General features: G+C 41.0%; 2 protein-coding genes across 3 annotated transcripts; one reads left to right on the plus strand and one right to left on the minus strand.

Annotated features, from left to right (window-relative positions):
* Positions 1 to 471: 471 nt before the first annotated feature.
* On the minus strand, positions 472 to 8,794 carry rab12 (RAB12, member RAS oncogene family). Of its 2 annotated transcripts, none has more exons than XM_071924328.2 (6): positions 8,404 to 8,794; positions 6,884 to 6,944; positions 4,538 to 4,676; positions 4,078 to 4,167; positions 3,394 to 3,498; positions 472 to 2,761 (listed from the first exon to the last, which is right to left on the minus strand). In XM_071924328.2, exons 1-6 carry the CDS (start codon positions 8,621 to 8,623, stop codon positions 2,654 to 2,656), a joined length of 723 nt encoding a protein of 240 aa, XP_071780429.1. In that variant the 5' UTR covers positions 8,624 to 8,794; the 3' UTR covers positions 472 to 2,653. The 2 variants fall into 2 exon arrangements, with proteins under 2 accessions (XP_071780429.1, XP_071780428.1); XM_071924327.2 differs by having other exon boundaries at positions 472 to 2,764.
* Positions 8,795 to 11,446: 2,652 nt separating this feature from the next.
* Positions 11,447 to 16,839, plus strand: napgb (N-ethylmaleimide-sensitive factor attachment protein, gamma b). The gene is made up of 12 exons (XM_071924358.2): positions 11,447 to 11,621; positions 11,968 to 12,035; positions 12,135 to 12,219; positions 12,310 to 12,327; positions 12,422 to 12,452; positions 12,551 to 12,660; positions 12,999 to 13,065; positions 13,164 to 13,234; positions 13,759 to 13,837; positions 14,410 to 14,489; positions 14,875 to 15,004; positions 15,326 to 16,839. Exons 1-12 carry the CDS (start codon positions 11,566 to 11,568, stop codon positions 15,464 to 15,466), a joined length of 936 nt encoding a protein of 311 aa, XP_071780459.1. The 5' UTR covers positions 11,447 to 11,565; the 3' UTR covers positions 15,467 to 16,839.
* The last annotated feature ends 69 nt before the right edge of the window (positions 16,840 to 16,908 follow it).

The following is a 16,908-nucleotide window of genomic DNA, read 5'->3' on the forward strand; positions in this document are numbered from 1 at the left end:
ACACAGTAAAATAAAGACATTTATCTGGTAATAAATATAGATATCTTTATTTGCACTTCATTAGTTCAAGAATGCCACAAGTTATAAATACCACAAATCCGCATTAAACATGCCAAATGTTTTCAAAGACTTATAACAGGTTTAATACAAAGTACAGTCTTCCATCTTAAAGGATGCACGTTAAAAATGAAAGCATTTTAAAATGTATATTTAAAACGTCGAGTAGTGTAAGGCTTGACTATTAAACAAAGACCACAGGGTTAGTGCCAAATGCTAAGCCAGGGGGACGTGTGAAACGTTTCATTCTAAAACAAGATATCCAAAAAATGTTGAAAACAAAGTTACCTCATGTTCATCGCTCAATGTTTCAAAAAACAACTGATAATATAGAGATAATTTGAAAGCAAAGGTCTTTAGCTTGCTGAGAACAACACTAGTAAGTTGAACTTTGATGGTGTCAAATTTTTAACATGGTGGATATCTCACTTTGGAATGAAACTGTTCATTTGTTTAAATACATAAATGTGCCATAAGAGTCCCACGAAAGAGCGTGTATCACACATCGCTCCAAACACCTTGACCTTTACACATAAAATCCACAAATCAACAAAAAACAAACCTATAGCATAGCAAATCAGCTTAAGCAAATTCAAATCAGGTCCTTTGAAGGGGCTCCACCTTCCTCAGTAACAGGCTTAGGCTTTTACCACTGACTGAACATGTCAGAACAAAACGAAAACAATCACAGCGCTACATTGTTTATATTGCATTGATGTGACAACAAACTGCTAAGAACCGGATGAGGATTACTAATGTCTTCCTTAGGGGTTTGTTTTCATAAAACTTGGCTTACTTGACCCTTATCAGGATCCATACTGCCTGAAATATTCTACATGCACCAATTATGTTTTGAACTTGCAGAAACGGGTAGGCATAGATCGTGTTAAGTCACAATTCTCTTTAGATGTCTATTATACCTCTAGTTTTATTGTTTCCCTAAGTATTAACATGCATAGCCCAGTATTTACGCAAAATGTGCAAGAAAGGGGACGTCCCGTACTGGTCCAAAACAAACTGCGGGCCATGAGCAAAATACTAACAGCTAACCTCTGAACCTCTTCTAACAAGCTTGAAATTTCCCCTTCAAACAGGTTTTCTATGAAGGGGGTTACTTCATCAGTGTGTTAGTAATAAGATTCTTGGGAAATCCCGTTCGCATTAAAAGCCTGCCAAAATGGGCACATATGAGCCAACCAAAATTTCCTGAGTCATTCAAATACTGAACATGCCTTCCTGCACTGCAAACCTTTCCCTGGAGGGACACTCACACACACTTCTCTAAGTGGTATCTGAATTCAGAGGAAAAAACATCAATACAAAACACTTACAATATTAGTAAGGAAACCAAAAGCAAAGGCTAGAACCCTGTGTGTGTGTGTGTATGTATGTATGTGTGTGTGTACTAGCTTCTTACTGTCCCTACTCCCACTGAAAAGCTAATACCACACATGGAGAAAGCCCACATATAACCAGAATGTGTGAAAACACCAAAGACTACATTACCCATCTGTACTTGCACTTCCATTCAACTGCGTCAGAGGGTGTGGAAGGGTTCAGAGCGGCCACCGCTGAGGCAACATTGATCTTTATTAGTGCTACTACTACTACTACTATTAAGTAATGTACTTCCTTTTTACACTGCCTCCCTAAACAGTTCAGCATGTCAGCTTAACTAGCTACAACGGATTGTAGTGCAAAACATTTCAATTTATACAAATGTAACATGAGCCGTTCCAGCCACTAATACTTTAAGGCAAAGGGATACAAACTGATATGACCACCGTCCCACAGCTACGTCATGTTGGCCATGAAAATACACGCACTGAAATTCTGCACCTCGTCAAATCAGAGTCCAGTCATTAGAGCAACACGCCTATGCCGCTTATAACCATATTTACATCATCTCAATTACAAGAGAACTATGTGCTTTTGTCTAACTCCGCCTTCGTCAGCCCAAGTCAACCACTTGGTAATAATACTAACCACTACTAAGTGTATAAAACTACTGTACCTAGACCCAGAATTCAAATTAAACTGAGGAGACGTGCGATACGATTATCCCTTTTCCGTAAGCTAGAAGCTGTAGAGATAAGAGACTGTCCAGGTAACTCGGACCGTGTCAAACTTTGAGTACAGTATGTGTGACGATTAAAACAAAACAGGAAGACAACGAGCGCTACTACCCTCAGCATCCCCCTCCTACAGAATGTGCAGTGGCTACCAGAGGGCTCTCTACCTAGAAGGCACCTGCGGGGCACAGCAAGCCTAACGGTCCTAGGAATGAGGTAGTCTGGGTCACGTGTAGACAGAGGGGTGGTAGGTAGAAGGTGGGTCACCGGGTCTAAGTGTTAGTGTGTGTCTTTTGTACGTGTCATAGTGTACAGCTACAAAACAGGAGAAGAAACAGGGGGGGAAGATATATTGGTTGTTGGAGAGTCTGTGCATCTTGCAGCAGCGATCGACTCCTGTATTTCCAGACTGCTGCTTTGTGCTGCCCCCTGGTGGCCAGATTGGTACTCTGCATGTGCAGGCTGAGTGGGGCGGGAGGGGGATGGAGGGTGTATGGGGGGGGGGGGGGGGTCCACTCAGCCTCTCAGCAACAGCGCATGCGGGGAGGGGGCAGCTCCGGAGGCACTTCCGGTTCAGGCTGCAGAGACAGGATACTGTTGGAAAGCTCCTTGTTGGGAATTTCCAGAGGCATCTGCTGTATCAGGAACAAAGGACAGAGCCAGAAAACAAGGGTTAATATATTTAAATTTTAGGCATTTAGCTGACGCTCGCATCCAGAACGACTGACAATGAGCACGGCAGTTGAATAAGCTTCAATTCTTAGATCACAAACATTATAAGGAACCAAATAGTAAGGAGAGAAAGAGTCAGAAACATAGTGCTCTGAAAATATTCCTGTGACCCTAGAAGGATCATGAAAGAAAGAAGTGCTGTAAAGAGAAATAAAAAAAGGAGGAAGAAAGGTTTTTTTTTTTTGTTTTGTTTTTTTAAAGGGGATTAAATCTTTCTAACAAAGTTAACAGTTCAGGAAAGGCAAGAGCTACCAAGGTGTTTGGCATTGCTTGCATGAAGAATGAGCAATTTAATGAAACAGTTGTGTTTTCACACGACTAATTCCATTTGATAAAAATAGTAACAGAAAATGTTCCAGTGGGGACACTATTGAATCAACTTGTGATTGGCTGAAATATAATTACACTACAGGGGACTGAGCAGGTTGTGATACAAGTTTAACTGGAACAATCACAGTTGGCTTATTTTAGTCCAATGCATCTTCAATGAACTTTGTACAGAGAAAATAGAGGAAACTTTTGACACACCAACCTTGCTAAGAATGTCATCCACAAGCTTCAGGAAGATCTCATCCACATTGAAATTATCCTTGGCACTGGCCTCGCAAAAGCGCATGCCACTTATCCGAGAGGCAAACTACAACACAACAAGGACAAATTTAGCTCAATTTCAGCAAGGAACAGCTCTATCATTTCATAAGAGTCAAATGTAATCTCAATGACACAGGACAAACTCCCTCAACAACAACACTGAGCAATTGGAGAACTTGTGAAAATTCCTTCCTTAAGGTTTAATGGAACGTTTTGATAAGCATCATGCTGTTTACACTGAAAACTCAATTTCTGGAGGAATCGGTGATACCAGCCTGGTTTCTATGAAGCACAATACATGGTATCCTGCACAAGGACAATCCACTGGCATTTTTAAATGAATAAAAAGATCATAGTCTTTTCTATTCTTATTCATTTTTGTTTTACATTCTTCATTATTTACTGATTTTTGTTTTAACTTTTATTGCTATAGTTTGTGATCAAGATGTTTTTTACAATGTGGTCTCTTCTCAAACTCATACTGTTTTTTAAACCACCCATGCGTATCAATTTATCCATTGCTTATATTATGACATTTTATGTGCTTTTATCTGCACAAATTAATAAAAACTAAAACTGTAGTTCTGTATTATGGTGGTGGATGAACACTGTGTGTGGAACCCACCCTCTCCGCCTGCTGTCTGGAGATGACGCGATCTGTCTCACAGTCCAGCTTGTTCCCTACCAGCAGCAGCTCTGCTTCCTCTGAGGCGTACTGACACAAAACAAGCAGAGATAATCATCACACCTTGTGTTTCTGCAGAGCCAGATCATTGCAATTAAATTCTGTTCAGCATATCACTATGAAAACTGGTTCTATTACAGCCACAATTAAAGGGGAAATGCACCAAATTCTACTTTTAGGTTGTTATTCTGCAAAAGTAGATTTTCTCCTCTACATGGGTATGACAAAATGGCTGTCCAGAAACCTTTCTTTCAACCATTTTATGAAATGTAATTCAGTGATGTTAGGATTGCATTTTACTTGGGAACTTGGAAACTTGGACTCCCCTTTAAGACAGATTTTACTGCCCAATCAGTTAACGCCTCAACAGAATACCAGCAGTTTGGCAGTTTCAATTCACCTTGTCTATCATTTTCATCCATTTGGGAAGGTCATCAAAGGTCTCCTGCTTAGTGATGTCATACACAAGCACGATTCCCTTGGCACCTCTGTAGTAGGCTGACGTGATGCTGTTGAACCTCTCCTGGCCAGCAGTGTCCCTGGATGGAATGAATAAAATCCATTATAATCATGAAGACAAGGTCTTTATTCATCCATTAATCAGTCCATCAGTACACACTGTTATTGGAATATCAAAAGACTGATTGACTGATTCAATAAGAGGTGTTTTTCATTCATTAAAGATGACTTTGAATAATAGGTCTACGGTTCCAAAAAGTATGATTTTTATTGAAAATTAATGTCAGGAGCCCATTATTTGAGATGAAACAACAACAAATGAGAAAAGCAGAATCAGCTCTGTCACAATTCATAATCATTTTGTTGTCATTGATCAGTAATGATGGAAATATATCGAGCAGATTTCCCATTTTCTTCAGTTAGCATATACACCATTAATTTTCTAACAGTGAATCAATCTTGATGTGGGCTAAATCTGAAATCCACTCATTTGGTATCTATCTAGCTACAATTCTGTGAAGAGTTTTGTTCCAAAATTAGACGTCATCAACATTTGAGGAAAAGCTACACCTACAGTTACCAAATGATTGATAGCACAGTAGAAGATAAAATTATGGTGCTTTTTAAAAGAACAGCAGATATCATAAATTCATGGATGACAAACTATAACAGTTTACAAACAGTGAATGTTTGGAAATGTTGAAATGTGAACTTCAGAGTCATGATTTGTTTCATCAATATTTAGCGTTTTGGGAATGAGCTCGATTGGGTTAAGTTATGAATCAGCTGATCATCTGAGTCCTGGTTAGTTGCATGACAAGCAGCGTAAGCTACACTCACATTCCAGCATACTGTACCTTCAGCCTGCTAGCCTCTCCCTTTCCCCCTGTGAGTCAGAGTCAGGCGTATGAGTAGCGGAGCAGACAGAGGCAGCATCACATGGCAGGGTTAGGTTATGACAGGCGGGGGAATGATGAACCCGAGGGGGGGTGCGACTGGACAGCTTGATGCGAGCAGTTCAACATGAGAGACAAGACGCATTCAGGACGGACATCCTGACCTGACAGATCGAGGGTGGACAGAGGAGCCGGGACAAAACGGGACGTGGTGAAGGGTAGATGAGGACGGATGGGTGGGTGTCAGTGAACAGGACAAATGTGTTAGTGAATTGGTGATAGAGTTGCCCATATTTTAGCCCAGCATTGTCACACGCAGTCGACACAGTCACACAGTCACTCAATCCACATGCTTTGTGAACTGTTAGTTGTGGTATGCAAGTCAGCTAATCAAAGGTTAGACGTCAACACCAGATGGTCTATTTCCGATGGTGATTATCATCCTAAAATTTAATTTAGGACTATCTGACAAAAGTCACAAGACTTCCTCACAAGTGGAGTGATTTGAACCAAACTGCTGGAACAGCATCAAAGCCATCGTTGGTAGGCTATAGGACCAATGCTATGGCCTCTGTGGCTAATACTTTTACAACTCGCAAATAATAATTGTAAAAAATGATGCACCAGTGACTGAATGTTTGGGGTTATGCAACAAAAGATGGAAAACTTAGATAGAAGATGGAAAACTGCATCTCAACACTAAATTTACTTCCTTTATGTATCTTCTGCTCAGCTTCTACTCCAAACAGAATCAGTGCAGGCAGTGTGGGAGGACTCAGTTTGTCCCATTAGCAATCAATTCTGCAGGTCTGTCAGGTTAGTGCAGATGAACAAAAGGAAAGAAGAGACAGTATAGAATAGGAGTGGGCTGCTATACCGGTTTTACTATATACTGTGGTTAATAAAGAACAACTGTAAAGGTCAACACCAGAACAACACCACCATATAACAATGACTTCAGCAATCGCCAACTTTTTAGACAACAACGTGGTGCACCATTGTTGTTCAATGGGTTGAGCATGGCACTAACACTACTATAGTTGGAAGTCAGATTCCCACTGGGACCATCCATGCTATGTATGCACTCATGATACAGTAAGGCTCTTTGGATAAAAGCGTCCATCGAATGGCATATGTTATTTTTAATAAAACGTGTTTTTGCAATGCAAAACATCCAGTGATGTGATTTTACTGTATTTTATCACCAATAACAATTTTAAGCCAATGCTAATGAATTGGATACTGGCCCATGCCTAATCTAGAATGCTGAGATGCACCCAGGATGCCACCAGTAGTTTTGTTAGAGCAGCCTGTGAGGTGAGAGGACAGACAGAGGAAATGCACCATGGAGAAGATTAAAGGAGTTGAACTCTTCCGTTCAGTTCACTCACCATATCTGCAGTCTGATCTTCTTCCCTCTCAGCTCAACTGTCTTGATTTTGAAGTCAACTCCTACATGGGAAAACACAGAAGACATGTGGACAAGTACAGATAACAGCATTTCCTCTGTAGTTGTATGGAGTATCTTGGGGGGTAATTTTAGTATTGATTCCACATTTGTCCTGATTTTGGTCCCAATTATAGTTCTAGTGCAGGAAAATTATTTCCTTGGAATACTTTCTCATAATACTGTGAATTTGAAACATTTTGACTGCATTTCTTTGTGTTTAAGGAGGAAATCTGGGCTAAATTATACTGTTATTTTAATTCCACATTTTGTCTAGCAGTGGCAGGTTTTCTTGGTGTGGTGTGAAGCACCACTGCAAAATGAATCAGGCACACTTATATTTGTGTAACACTTCTGAAAGCTGCAACCTTGAGCAATCAAATCTTCTATGATAACAAAGGAATAGAGAGATTTGAAAATAACATTTCCAGCCAGAGACTTCAGTGACTGTCAAGGTGTTCACTGGCAGCACTTTCCCTCCATGGTTTCTGTGATCAAAAGGTACTCAAACGCAATGTTACTGACACACAAAGCTCATAAACACAGCTCAAATAACCTGCAAGCTGTGTCACAGGAATGACGGGGCACAAAATGGAGGTCTGCCATAGCAGCTGCCTGTGTGTGACTATTTTGGGAATGGACACTATGGCAGGCTGCTGTGTTGGTCATGGAGCTGTATACCCTAATCCACATACAAGCAGGTCCTGTGTACTTTAAGCTGACAGCATCTATAACCATGGCACGGGAATGAGTCACAAGATACAAATCTGTTTCACTCTCACCCTCACCCTCAATAAATAAAGGTAATTACTCAATTAAGTTGATCAATATCTGTCAGTTCTTCACCTAGGAATATTAAACAGAGCTAGTCAAAAATGGTCAAGGCACAGGATGGGGCTAGACTTTAACCTCGTTTAAAACAAGAATAAAAAATACAGGCTTACAAACTACTGTATAGTTGCTGGATTGCTGCAGATCCATGCTATCCAGGTGATACCAAGCTCTGACTCCCTGTCTCCCTGCCTAAGGTACTCAAATCACTAGCTAGTTGCTGAGACTCCTCCTTAGCAACAAAACACACAACCATCACCACCACCGTGACAACAACACTAACCCTAGCTCCAAACATCTGTGCAGAAAGGCATAATCTTGTGTTGTTGTTGGCTCTTCACAACAACAACATAAACTGGCTGTCATGCTACTTCTAGTAGCTAACAGCCAGTTGTGTTAGCTAGAACAGGGTTGCCTTGTTAGCTTGAGTTAGCTAGCTTCATGCATATTGTAGGTTGTTAGTCTAATCTCTATTCAGTCTCATTACACAGTAAAGTGGGAGAGGGAATATTTTTATAACGCCAAGTCCATGGGACGACATGCATGTTCCCTCCAGTAAATAGACAGAGCCTTGCTATATGCTGTCAATAAAAAGTTGACAAAACAAGTCCCGCAAACACCTCATCTCCTTACCTACGGTTGACTTGCACGCTTCACAGAAAGTGTCGTCGGTAAATCTTTCCATGAGGCTGGTTTTACCAACACCGCGAGAGCCGATAATGATGATTTGAAGTTTATAATCAGCGGGTCTGGGAGGCATCTTCCTGCGGCGCGACTGAGCCCCCAGAGCGGGGGACGAGTTCGCAGAGCCCCCGCCACCGGCCCTCCGCGGTATATCATATCTCGGATCCATCAATAATTCCACATTTGTAAAATAAGAAGAAAATGGGACAAGAACAACACACAAACAAACGTAAAAGGAGTATAAAATCAAACCGAATCGCTTTTTCTAACTTTCTTTTGTCTCTGAAGAAGTTTGGGAAAGTTTCTCACTCGCCGAGAGTTGTTGTTCTGCCATCAGAGACCGGAGCCCAACATGACGTCACTAACCACACCATCCCACATTTCCGCTTCCGTCGCATGCAATTATCCGTTATTTTATTTTTTTCAAATTATGATAATCAATAATAAGCAATAACCGTGATTTACAGTGATTTTAGAATATCAGTGTCTAATAACAGCTAAAGACGAAGTTCAATTGGCTATTGAAATATACAGTATGACTCATAATTAATAACTGACATTTATTTCGGCCAATCGCATTGATTGGCTGTTTTAAGTTTCTACCGTTCCAGGTTCGTTCGTCGTTGGTGATTGTTGGAGCGCGAGCGGTCTTGTCCGTTTCATTTTTGGTTGAAAAATTATTCAGTTCTTTCAAAATTAGAGAAATTGTACATTTGCAGGCAGGCCAGTGTGGGAACCAGATGGGGCTAAAGATATATAACCTAACTTAATTCATTAATAAAAAATCTTGGGGTGGCAAGTTAGCAAGAAAGCAAACGTTAGCTTTGATATCCATAGCTACCTTCTGTTTGCGTTGATGAGGTAGTTAGTTAGCTAATAGTTGGCCAGCTCATTTAACACCTGTCCTTCATTTGTGACCCTGACTCTAGTTTTGGCAGGTGATAAGCGATGAACATGGTATAGACCCGAGTGGGACACACCATGGAGACAGCGACCTGCAGCTGGAAAGAAGCAGTGTCTATTACAAAGAAGCAACAGGTAAACAGGTTTGTTAGAGTAATGTTGATTTTGGTAGAGGCCCAACATGAGACATGAAAACAATGGGGATGGGGGTTTGGGGCTGATGGTGCCCAGTCTCTCTTTTTGGCTGGAATTACTTTGCCAGTTGGCCTGATTGTTTCCTCTTATGCCTCTCTAAGCTGAACATGCAAAACATCTTCAATATTGCCCATGAAAACAAAAGTATGTAAAATTCTGATATTTAACATTTGCATACAGTATTTTATTCCTTTAATAATTTTTATCCCTGTGTTTGCTTAACCGGGTGGTAAGTAGGTCCCTCATGCCACCGTGGACTTGGAGCCAGGCACCATGGACTCTGTGAGGTCCAGTCCCTTTGAACAGGTCTTCAGACAAGACTTTTTACCATGCTAGTATCTATACAAGGCTAATAAAATTGCCTGTTGTGATTCAGCCTCTGTAATTGCACTTACTGTATTTGAAACTTACACTTCAATAAATAAACTTGCTCTTCCATTGTCCCACTGCAGTAAAATAAGCCAGTCTCATCTTCAGTGTTCAGAGAAGAGAAGAGAAATGTAGGTGACAGTAGGTGTTACCTGTAGGTGCAGGTAACAGATATGTTATTGGAGTGAGTAGTACATGGAGCGTTGCTGTCATTAACATATGGTTGCTATGCTAATACATTTTCAGTAGATCAAAATGTTTTTGCAAAAGTCACAATTTCAGCAATTGAGAAAATGGTCTTTCCTTGACACATAGGCTAATATTTAGACAAATATTATTTCAACTTGTAACTTAAAAGTGTAGTAGTAGTAGTAGTAGTAGTAGCAGCAGCAGTAGTCGTTGTCATCGTCATATTCAACTGACCTTCTGGACTCTGTTCCAGGTACACTGACGAGGGCGTGGATGTGATGGAGGTCACTGCAGTATCAGCAGTACCAAGATGCCACCGCTGAGAAGGAGGGAGAGTTTGAGGAGTCCGGACTTAATTTTCATTGTTCACTGTTTTCACCATTTCCCTTGGTTTGTTTTGTCTTGGGTGTGTGTGTTTGTACCCCATCTCTTTTTCACTTTGTTTATAATGTGCATACACACACTAATTTGGATCTGTTTTGGAGCTAAAAAACAAAAAAAGCCTTCAATCTGATTTGATACTGCAAGACCACCAAATTAGTTTAAATAAAGCATTACATTTTTTTTAAAAGTGCATTTCTTGGAGAAACTGTGTGGGCTTGCTTCAAGCAACTGGGATTATGCTTGGTTCATCTTGAAAGATTAAAAAGATGAATCCATTAAAAAGAGATCAAGAAGATCAAGCAAATTTTTTAGACTGAAACAGTGCCCCACCCCTAGCTGAGAGGCTGTAGAATAGATTCACCCTATTTGACCAAATGTGGGAAATCTTTTCTGTACACAGGAAGGGAGGAATCGAAATAGCTTGCTCTTAAATTGCAGTGATTAAGTGCTGCATCAAGAGAAAGCTGGACTCATGAAAACTAGCTGGGATCTCCATCCCACCAGCCACTAAGAAACGTGTCAGAGGAGTGTGCAGTTTTTGTTTCTGACATCACATTACATGGCGTCTACATACTGAAGTCCTCAAAGTTCAGTCAGTTGCTGCCATGTGGGGCCACCAATGTGAATTGCATTATGCAGCTTCATTCTTTTTGAAGTGTTTACAGGTTGACTAACAAAGTTAAGGTTTCACACTCAGAGGAATTATCAGTGGGAAAAGATTGAAGACCTGCCTTAACAGTTAAAAAGGTAATGGAGGCTATGATAAGTATGTAGATGTAGAGAGAATATAATGTTTATCAAAAACAGTGGGGCTAAAATGGGCTGACTAATGGGCTGCAGGAAGGAGAGGAGGCAATTTATCAGGCTCCCACAACAGAAGGGATGACAAGGTTCGCGTTGCGGGTGATTTACGTCCTCAGCGGCACCCGTAGCCTGCGCCAGTGATGACGCTGCGGCCGAGGAAGAGTTGCTGCTAATCCAAACATCGACGATAACAACACCTAGCCGTTTATCACTGTCCAAACCCGACCAACGTTTTCACCCGCATCGTCTTCTAATCTAGCAACAGACATGGCTGCGCAGAAAATAAACGAAGCGCACGAGCACATGGCTAAAGCTGAGAAATGGTAAGATAAAAATCCCGATTCTTTTCTATCCAGGAAATGGCAGGTTGCTTTACTACCAGTGTTAGCCATGTAAAAGGCCACTGTGGTATTTTGACCAGAGCTTATGCAAAACAAATGTACTTTATGCGGTTGTGTCATACCAGTGCCGTTAGTGATATACTGGGTTTTAATTAACAGACGACCATTTCTCCTTGATGGGATATGTAAATATAGCCTACTAATGTCTGTGTATTTACAGTATCCCACTAACTGTCATTGGCTTCAACTGTCTCTGTATGCAGACGGGTGTGTGTGTGTCCCTCTGTAAAGTCCTAATTTACCCATCATTAATATGTATTTTTTATAGCCTAAAAACAGGTCTGACAAAGTGGAAGCCAGACTTCGACAGTGCTGCGTCAGAATACGCCAAAGCAGGTAAGATCAATATTATATTCCTCTAATAATGGAGCCGTGCCATATCCAGCCATCACACATTCAACTGACAACATTTAACTTGGTCTCTCCTGTTCCTAGCTGTGTGTTTCAAGAATGCCAAGCAGTTTGATCAAGCAAAGGATGCCTACCTGAAGGAAGCGGAATATCACACGGAAAATAAGGCGTATCCTCTTTACAGCCATGTTTTCTTGTCATAATTGCATGATATAATATTGCCGTCTCTGTCTTTGAATTTCCTTAACTCGTCCCACAGGCTCTTCCATGCTGCAAAGTAAGTATTTTGTTTATGAAAAGGTGTATGTAGTCGAGTATCAAACATAAGACCGCAGCTTTTATCCTTTAGTTAAACATGTCTTCTTTCCCAGGGCTATTGAACAAGCAGGCATGATGATGAAGGTGAGTGCTGGAACAGTGTAAACATTCAGATCATTAGCTTGTACATGGAGGTAATAAGTCTGCAGCATTATAACTTCACTGTGTTTGCTCTGCAACAGGAGCAAAAGAAAATGCCCGAGGCCATCCAGTACATCGAGAAAGCCTGTATGATGTACATGGAGAACGGGACTCCTGACACTGCTGCCATGGCTCTGGACAGGGCTGGGAAGTGAGTGTGCTATAGTTTACAGTGTAGGGATTTAGCTGACACTCTTATCCAGAACAACAGGAGAATAAACTTCATACATCACTAACATTAAAAGCAACCGGCTACTGGTTGTGGCACAGATTTGGTAGGTTTATGAAATGACTGTAAATTGCACTGTTTACAAGAGGGATAGGGGTTATTTATTGGATCTGCTTAGATAGATTTAGTTTGATCTGGTACCATACCTTTCAGTTCCAATTAAAATCCCGTCACTGGAAGGAATATTGAGCGACGCAAGGCTAGCTCAAGGCCAGAAAAAATAGATTTTCCTTCAACCTTAACAACTTTTGTTTGTCCAGGCTGATAGAACCTATAAACCTGGACAAAGCTGTGGACTTGTATCAGAAGGCAGCTGGTGTGTTTGAGGTGAGATCGAGCAGCTAAACAACAGTTTATCCCCCTGAAACTTCACTGTTGGTGATTGTTAACTTTGCAGCTAATACGTCCATGTTTCCTGTCTGTAGAATGAGGACCGTCTGCGCCAGTCAGCTGAACTGCTGGGCAAAGCCTCCAGACTTCTGGTCAGGTTAAAAAGGTAAAAAAAAAAGACAAGATGAAACGGATGGGAAATGAACACCAATTACCTGCCCAGTGCTGGCCCAATTTTGGCTGGTGGTTTTTAACAGTACACAGGATCAGATATGACAATCTCTTGTGTTATTTGGGGTGAGTGCTGATGTAGAAAGCTAGCTTGGATGTTGGAGGAAACAGAGTTATAAAAAGTGGGCTCCTCCCATCAGACCTTTCATTGAAAGAGGCACATGACACCTCCAGAAGGCTCAACACCAAGTTTGTCACATGCATAAAGCTGACTGGGCTGATAAGCTCGATAATAAAGTGTTTTTGAATGGAAGAGCTGATGACCATTTAGGCAGAAATAAATTCACTTTGACTGGTGAAATGTTTGGATTCACCTGCCACTGTGACAGCTGGACACAACAAAAAAAAAAAAATTCCCCATCCTTGTAAATGGAGATTGTGTTGCCACTTTGCTGTAATCCAGAAATGTAATCCTGTCCACATGCTGAATTCTCACACTGTTCTCATCTTCATCACCAGGCTGGATGAAGCAGCAGTCGCTCTGCAGAAAGAGAAGAACATGTACAAAGAGATTGAGAACTTTCCCATGTGCTTCAAGGTGGGTTAACTTGTTTTTGGGTTAGTTGTGCTCTACATAAACAATAGGGACTTTTTGCAGCATTACATTTTATATAAACCTTCATAATTTGAATGGCACCTATTTTCACTGATATTGCTACCACAGGTGAGTAGATTTTTTACCTTATGGTGGTCACATCACTGGTTCAAATCTGGCTCATAGACATTTTTAGCATGTTATCCCTTCTCTTTTCCATCCTTTCCTGTCTCTCTGCATTTGTATACTGTCTAATAAAGCAAAAAGCCAAGAAAACACATTATAAAAAATGTATAGTTTGGCCTAAGTCCACCTGAGGCAGCAGACCGGTTTAGTGAGTAGGAAGACCGACCTTCAGCCAGAAGACCCAAGTTCAAACCGCTGTGTCAGCAAGCGTCTGTTCTGCTGAAGTGTCCACGAGCAACACACTGAAGCCCTACCAGCTAACTCTAACCCTGACCTCTGACCTCTGACCTGCCTGTGGATGTGGAACAAGCCAAAAGAGAATAAAACGTCACATTATTTATTTGATGCTTATCTGTCGGATGTGTCGGTGTGTGCTTTTCTTTCTCTAGAAAACGACCGCCCAAGTGCTGATCCATCTTCACAGAGGAGACTACGTAGCAGCCGATAAATGTGTCAGAGAGAGTTACAGGTATGGGAACTCTAATAATGTGTATAATTAAATTTCTGTTATCTCTGCAGTCTTTGTCCCAGTGGTTAGAGAGACCGTCCTGTGACTGGAAGGACCAAAGACCAGTCACCTCATTTGTCTTGCAGAAGTTTCCTTTAGCACTAAACCTCCTCAGCTCCAGAAGCGCTGACCCTCCTGTAGACGGGGAACAGGCATAAAGCCAAATTTCCTCTTTCAGGATGAAAAGGAGGATCACCAAAAAAAGATTTTCACTGCGGGATGGGTGGGGCTCTCCTGCGACTTTCGTTCACCATCCATATTATTTTCAAGTTCGTGGCATAACACTTGCCGCTTGAACCAAAAACCAAGGATCATTACATTAAGTGCCGTTTTTCATCTCATCCAGTCTCCCAGGCTACAGCGGGAGCGAAGATAGTGTTGCCATGGAGACGCTACTGCAGGGGTACGATGAGCAGGACGAGGACCAGGTGTATCGCGTGTGCAACTCACCTTTACTGAAGTACATGGACAATGACGTGAGTGCCGTTCACACACAAGTCACACAGAAATGTTCAGTGGATGTTCAGGACTATTGAAAGTATATAGTTTATTTTTTTTAAATCCTTCTTTGTTTTATGATAGTGTTAACTTTACATTGCCTTGTGTTATTTGTGCTCTGCTGAATTGTTCCTTTTTATTTTATAGCACTTTGTGACTTTGAGAAGTACTATAATAACAACAAAAACAACAATGATAATGCCGTGTTTCTTTAGTTTCTTATCCTGTGCGTGCATCCACAAGGGCAACACTTTAATTTGAGAGTCGATGACACATATTAAACCCCCGGTGCCTTACAGTACGCCAAGCTGGCCATCTCCCTGAGGGTTCCCGGAGGAGGCGGCAAGAAGAAGAAGGCCGCCGCTGCTCCACCGGGTGGCGCCAGCGGGGCGCCGGCTACCGCCGAGGAGGACGACGATTATGAAGGAGGGTTGTGTTAGCCTTCAGCCACCAGAGTGCTGACTCTACCCGGCTCCTGCTCCCATACACTTCCTCAGTGTGCAAGTAGGTGTGAAAACCTTTACATACCCGTTCAGTTCTGAAGCCCAGATGCGTGGCCCTGTGATCTTTATTGTGCAAAAAAAAATAAAGCAAATCCAGAATCCCCAAGTTACAGTAGGTGTTGCAGGACAGAGTCCACCACTGTCCGCATTAAATAAAAGCTTGAGCAGCCTTTTAATTTGTGTACAGTTTTTGAGGTGGATCCTCAGAGTAATAAAGAGAAAAAAAATCATCCTTCAATGTTCGGAAATGTACGGAAGCATATCGTATGTAAATGTTTTATTTCATGTCTGTGTTAAAACTGTAAATTTTGCTGTTATTGTTTGTGGGTACTTCAGATTCATTGCTATAGTTCTATTGAAATCAGACAAAGAAAAAATAGAAGTATGTCTTATATGAGTTGATTGATGTATAGATGTTTACTTGTACAGAATTAATTTATTCAGTATTATTTATGGCTCCGGCCTGTCGGAGATGTTACTGGAACAATATGCAAATCAGTCCTTGTCTTTGTCGATGCATGTGTACGGAATAATTAAAAGAGTATATTGAAATCAAATCTATGAATCTGTGAATAGCGATGGTTAAAATAATGACACTATATTCCAGTTGTAGACTGCTTTGATTTGTCTACCTCACGGTGTCTGTTATCTCGCACCTTATTGTACATTATAGTCGTGGCTGCGTCGTAATTTCCGGTTTCCACAGATATCGTAACACTCCTCAAATTAAAATAACTAAAACATGAAAAAAGAGGGACCATGCATTTATATTTTCAGTGCTTTTTTTTAAAACCTTGATTTCCTTGCTTTCTTTGATTCAGGAATGTTCCTTTTTAGTACTAAGTCAAGTGTTAATCAGCTTCTACAAGGACAAGATCACTTAAATGCCAATTCAAATGATTCTGATACGCTATACTATAGCATGAAAATAGCTAAAGGCAATAAAAGGATGGTTAAGGGTTGTTTTGTTGTTTGTTTGTTTTTTAAAGTGTGCTGTTGTCCACTTCTTATATATTCCCTAAAAGCATTATCTCCAGATTCTGCACATATATCAATAAAAATCTCCTTTGTGCTGCATTTTATGGTCTTTGTACATATTCTTAACTGAATGAGAGGATGACTTGACCTGGAGGTGTTTGTACCAAAATGGCCCTTGACAGACAAGTAATGACTGTGAAGCTTAAGACCTTATTTATCCCCCCACCCACCCAATAACTGTGTGATGTATCTGTGCATTACCAAGATCAACGCTGGACTTGAGTGTACACAAATGTTGCCATTGGTGAAAATAAAAAAAATGCTAAACCGCTCATCTTGTGCATCATTCAGTGTAAAGTTGGCTAATTGTCACTGAAATGTCCCATTTTGCTAAATCCTCA

Source organism: Centroberyx gerrardi, chromosome 13, assembly GCF_048128805.1.
Source record: "Centroberyx gerrardi isolate f3 chromosome 13, fCenGer3.hap1.cur.20231027, whole genome shotgun sequence".
In the NCBI taxonomy this organism is placed as follows: Eukaryota; Metazoa; Chordata; class Actinopteri; order Beryciformes; family Berycidae; genus Centroberyx; species Centroberyx gerrardi.

Coding starts and splice junctions, on each gene's coding strand:
- rab12 (XM_071924327.2), bottom strand. CDS start 8,623: ATGGATCCGAGATATGATATACCGCGGAGGGCCGGTGGCGGGGGCTCT. Junction 6,945..8,403: donor AGCGTGCAAGTCAACCGTAG/GTAAGGAGATGA, acceptor TTTCCCATGTAG/GAGTTGACTTCAAAATCAAG. Junction 4,168..4,537: donor GGATGAAAATGATAGACAAG/GTGAATTGAAAC, acceptor GTTTTGTGTCAG/TACGCCTCAGAGGAAGCAGA.
- napgb (XM_071924358.2), top strand. CDS start 11,566: ATGGCTGCGCAGAAAATAAACGAAGCGCACGAGCACATGGCTAAAGCT. Junction 13,838..14,409: donor ACTTTCCCATGTGCTTCAAG/GTGGGTTAACTT, acceptor TTCTTTCTCTAG/AAAACGACCGCCCAAGTGCT. Junction 15,005..15,325: donor TGAAGTACATGGACAATGAC/GTGAGTGCCGTT, acceptor GGTGCCTTACAG/TACGCCAAGCTGGCCATCTC.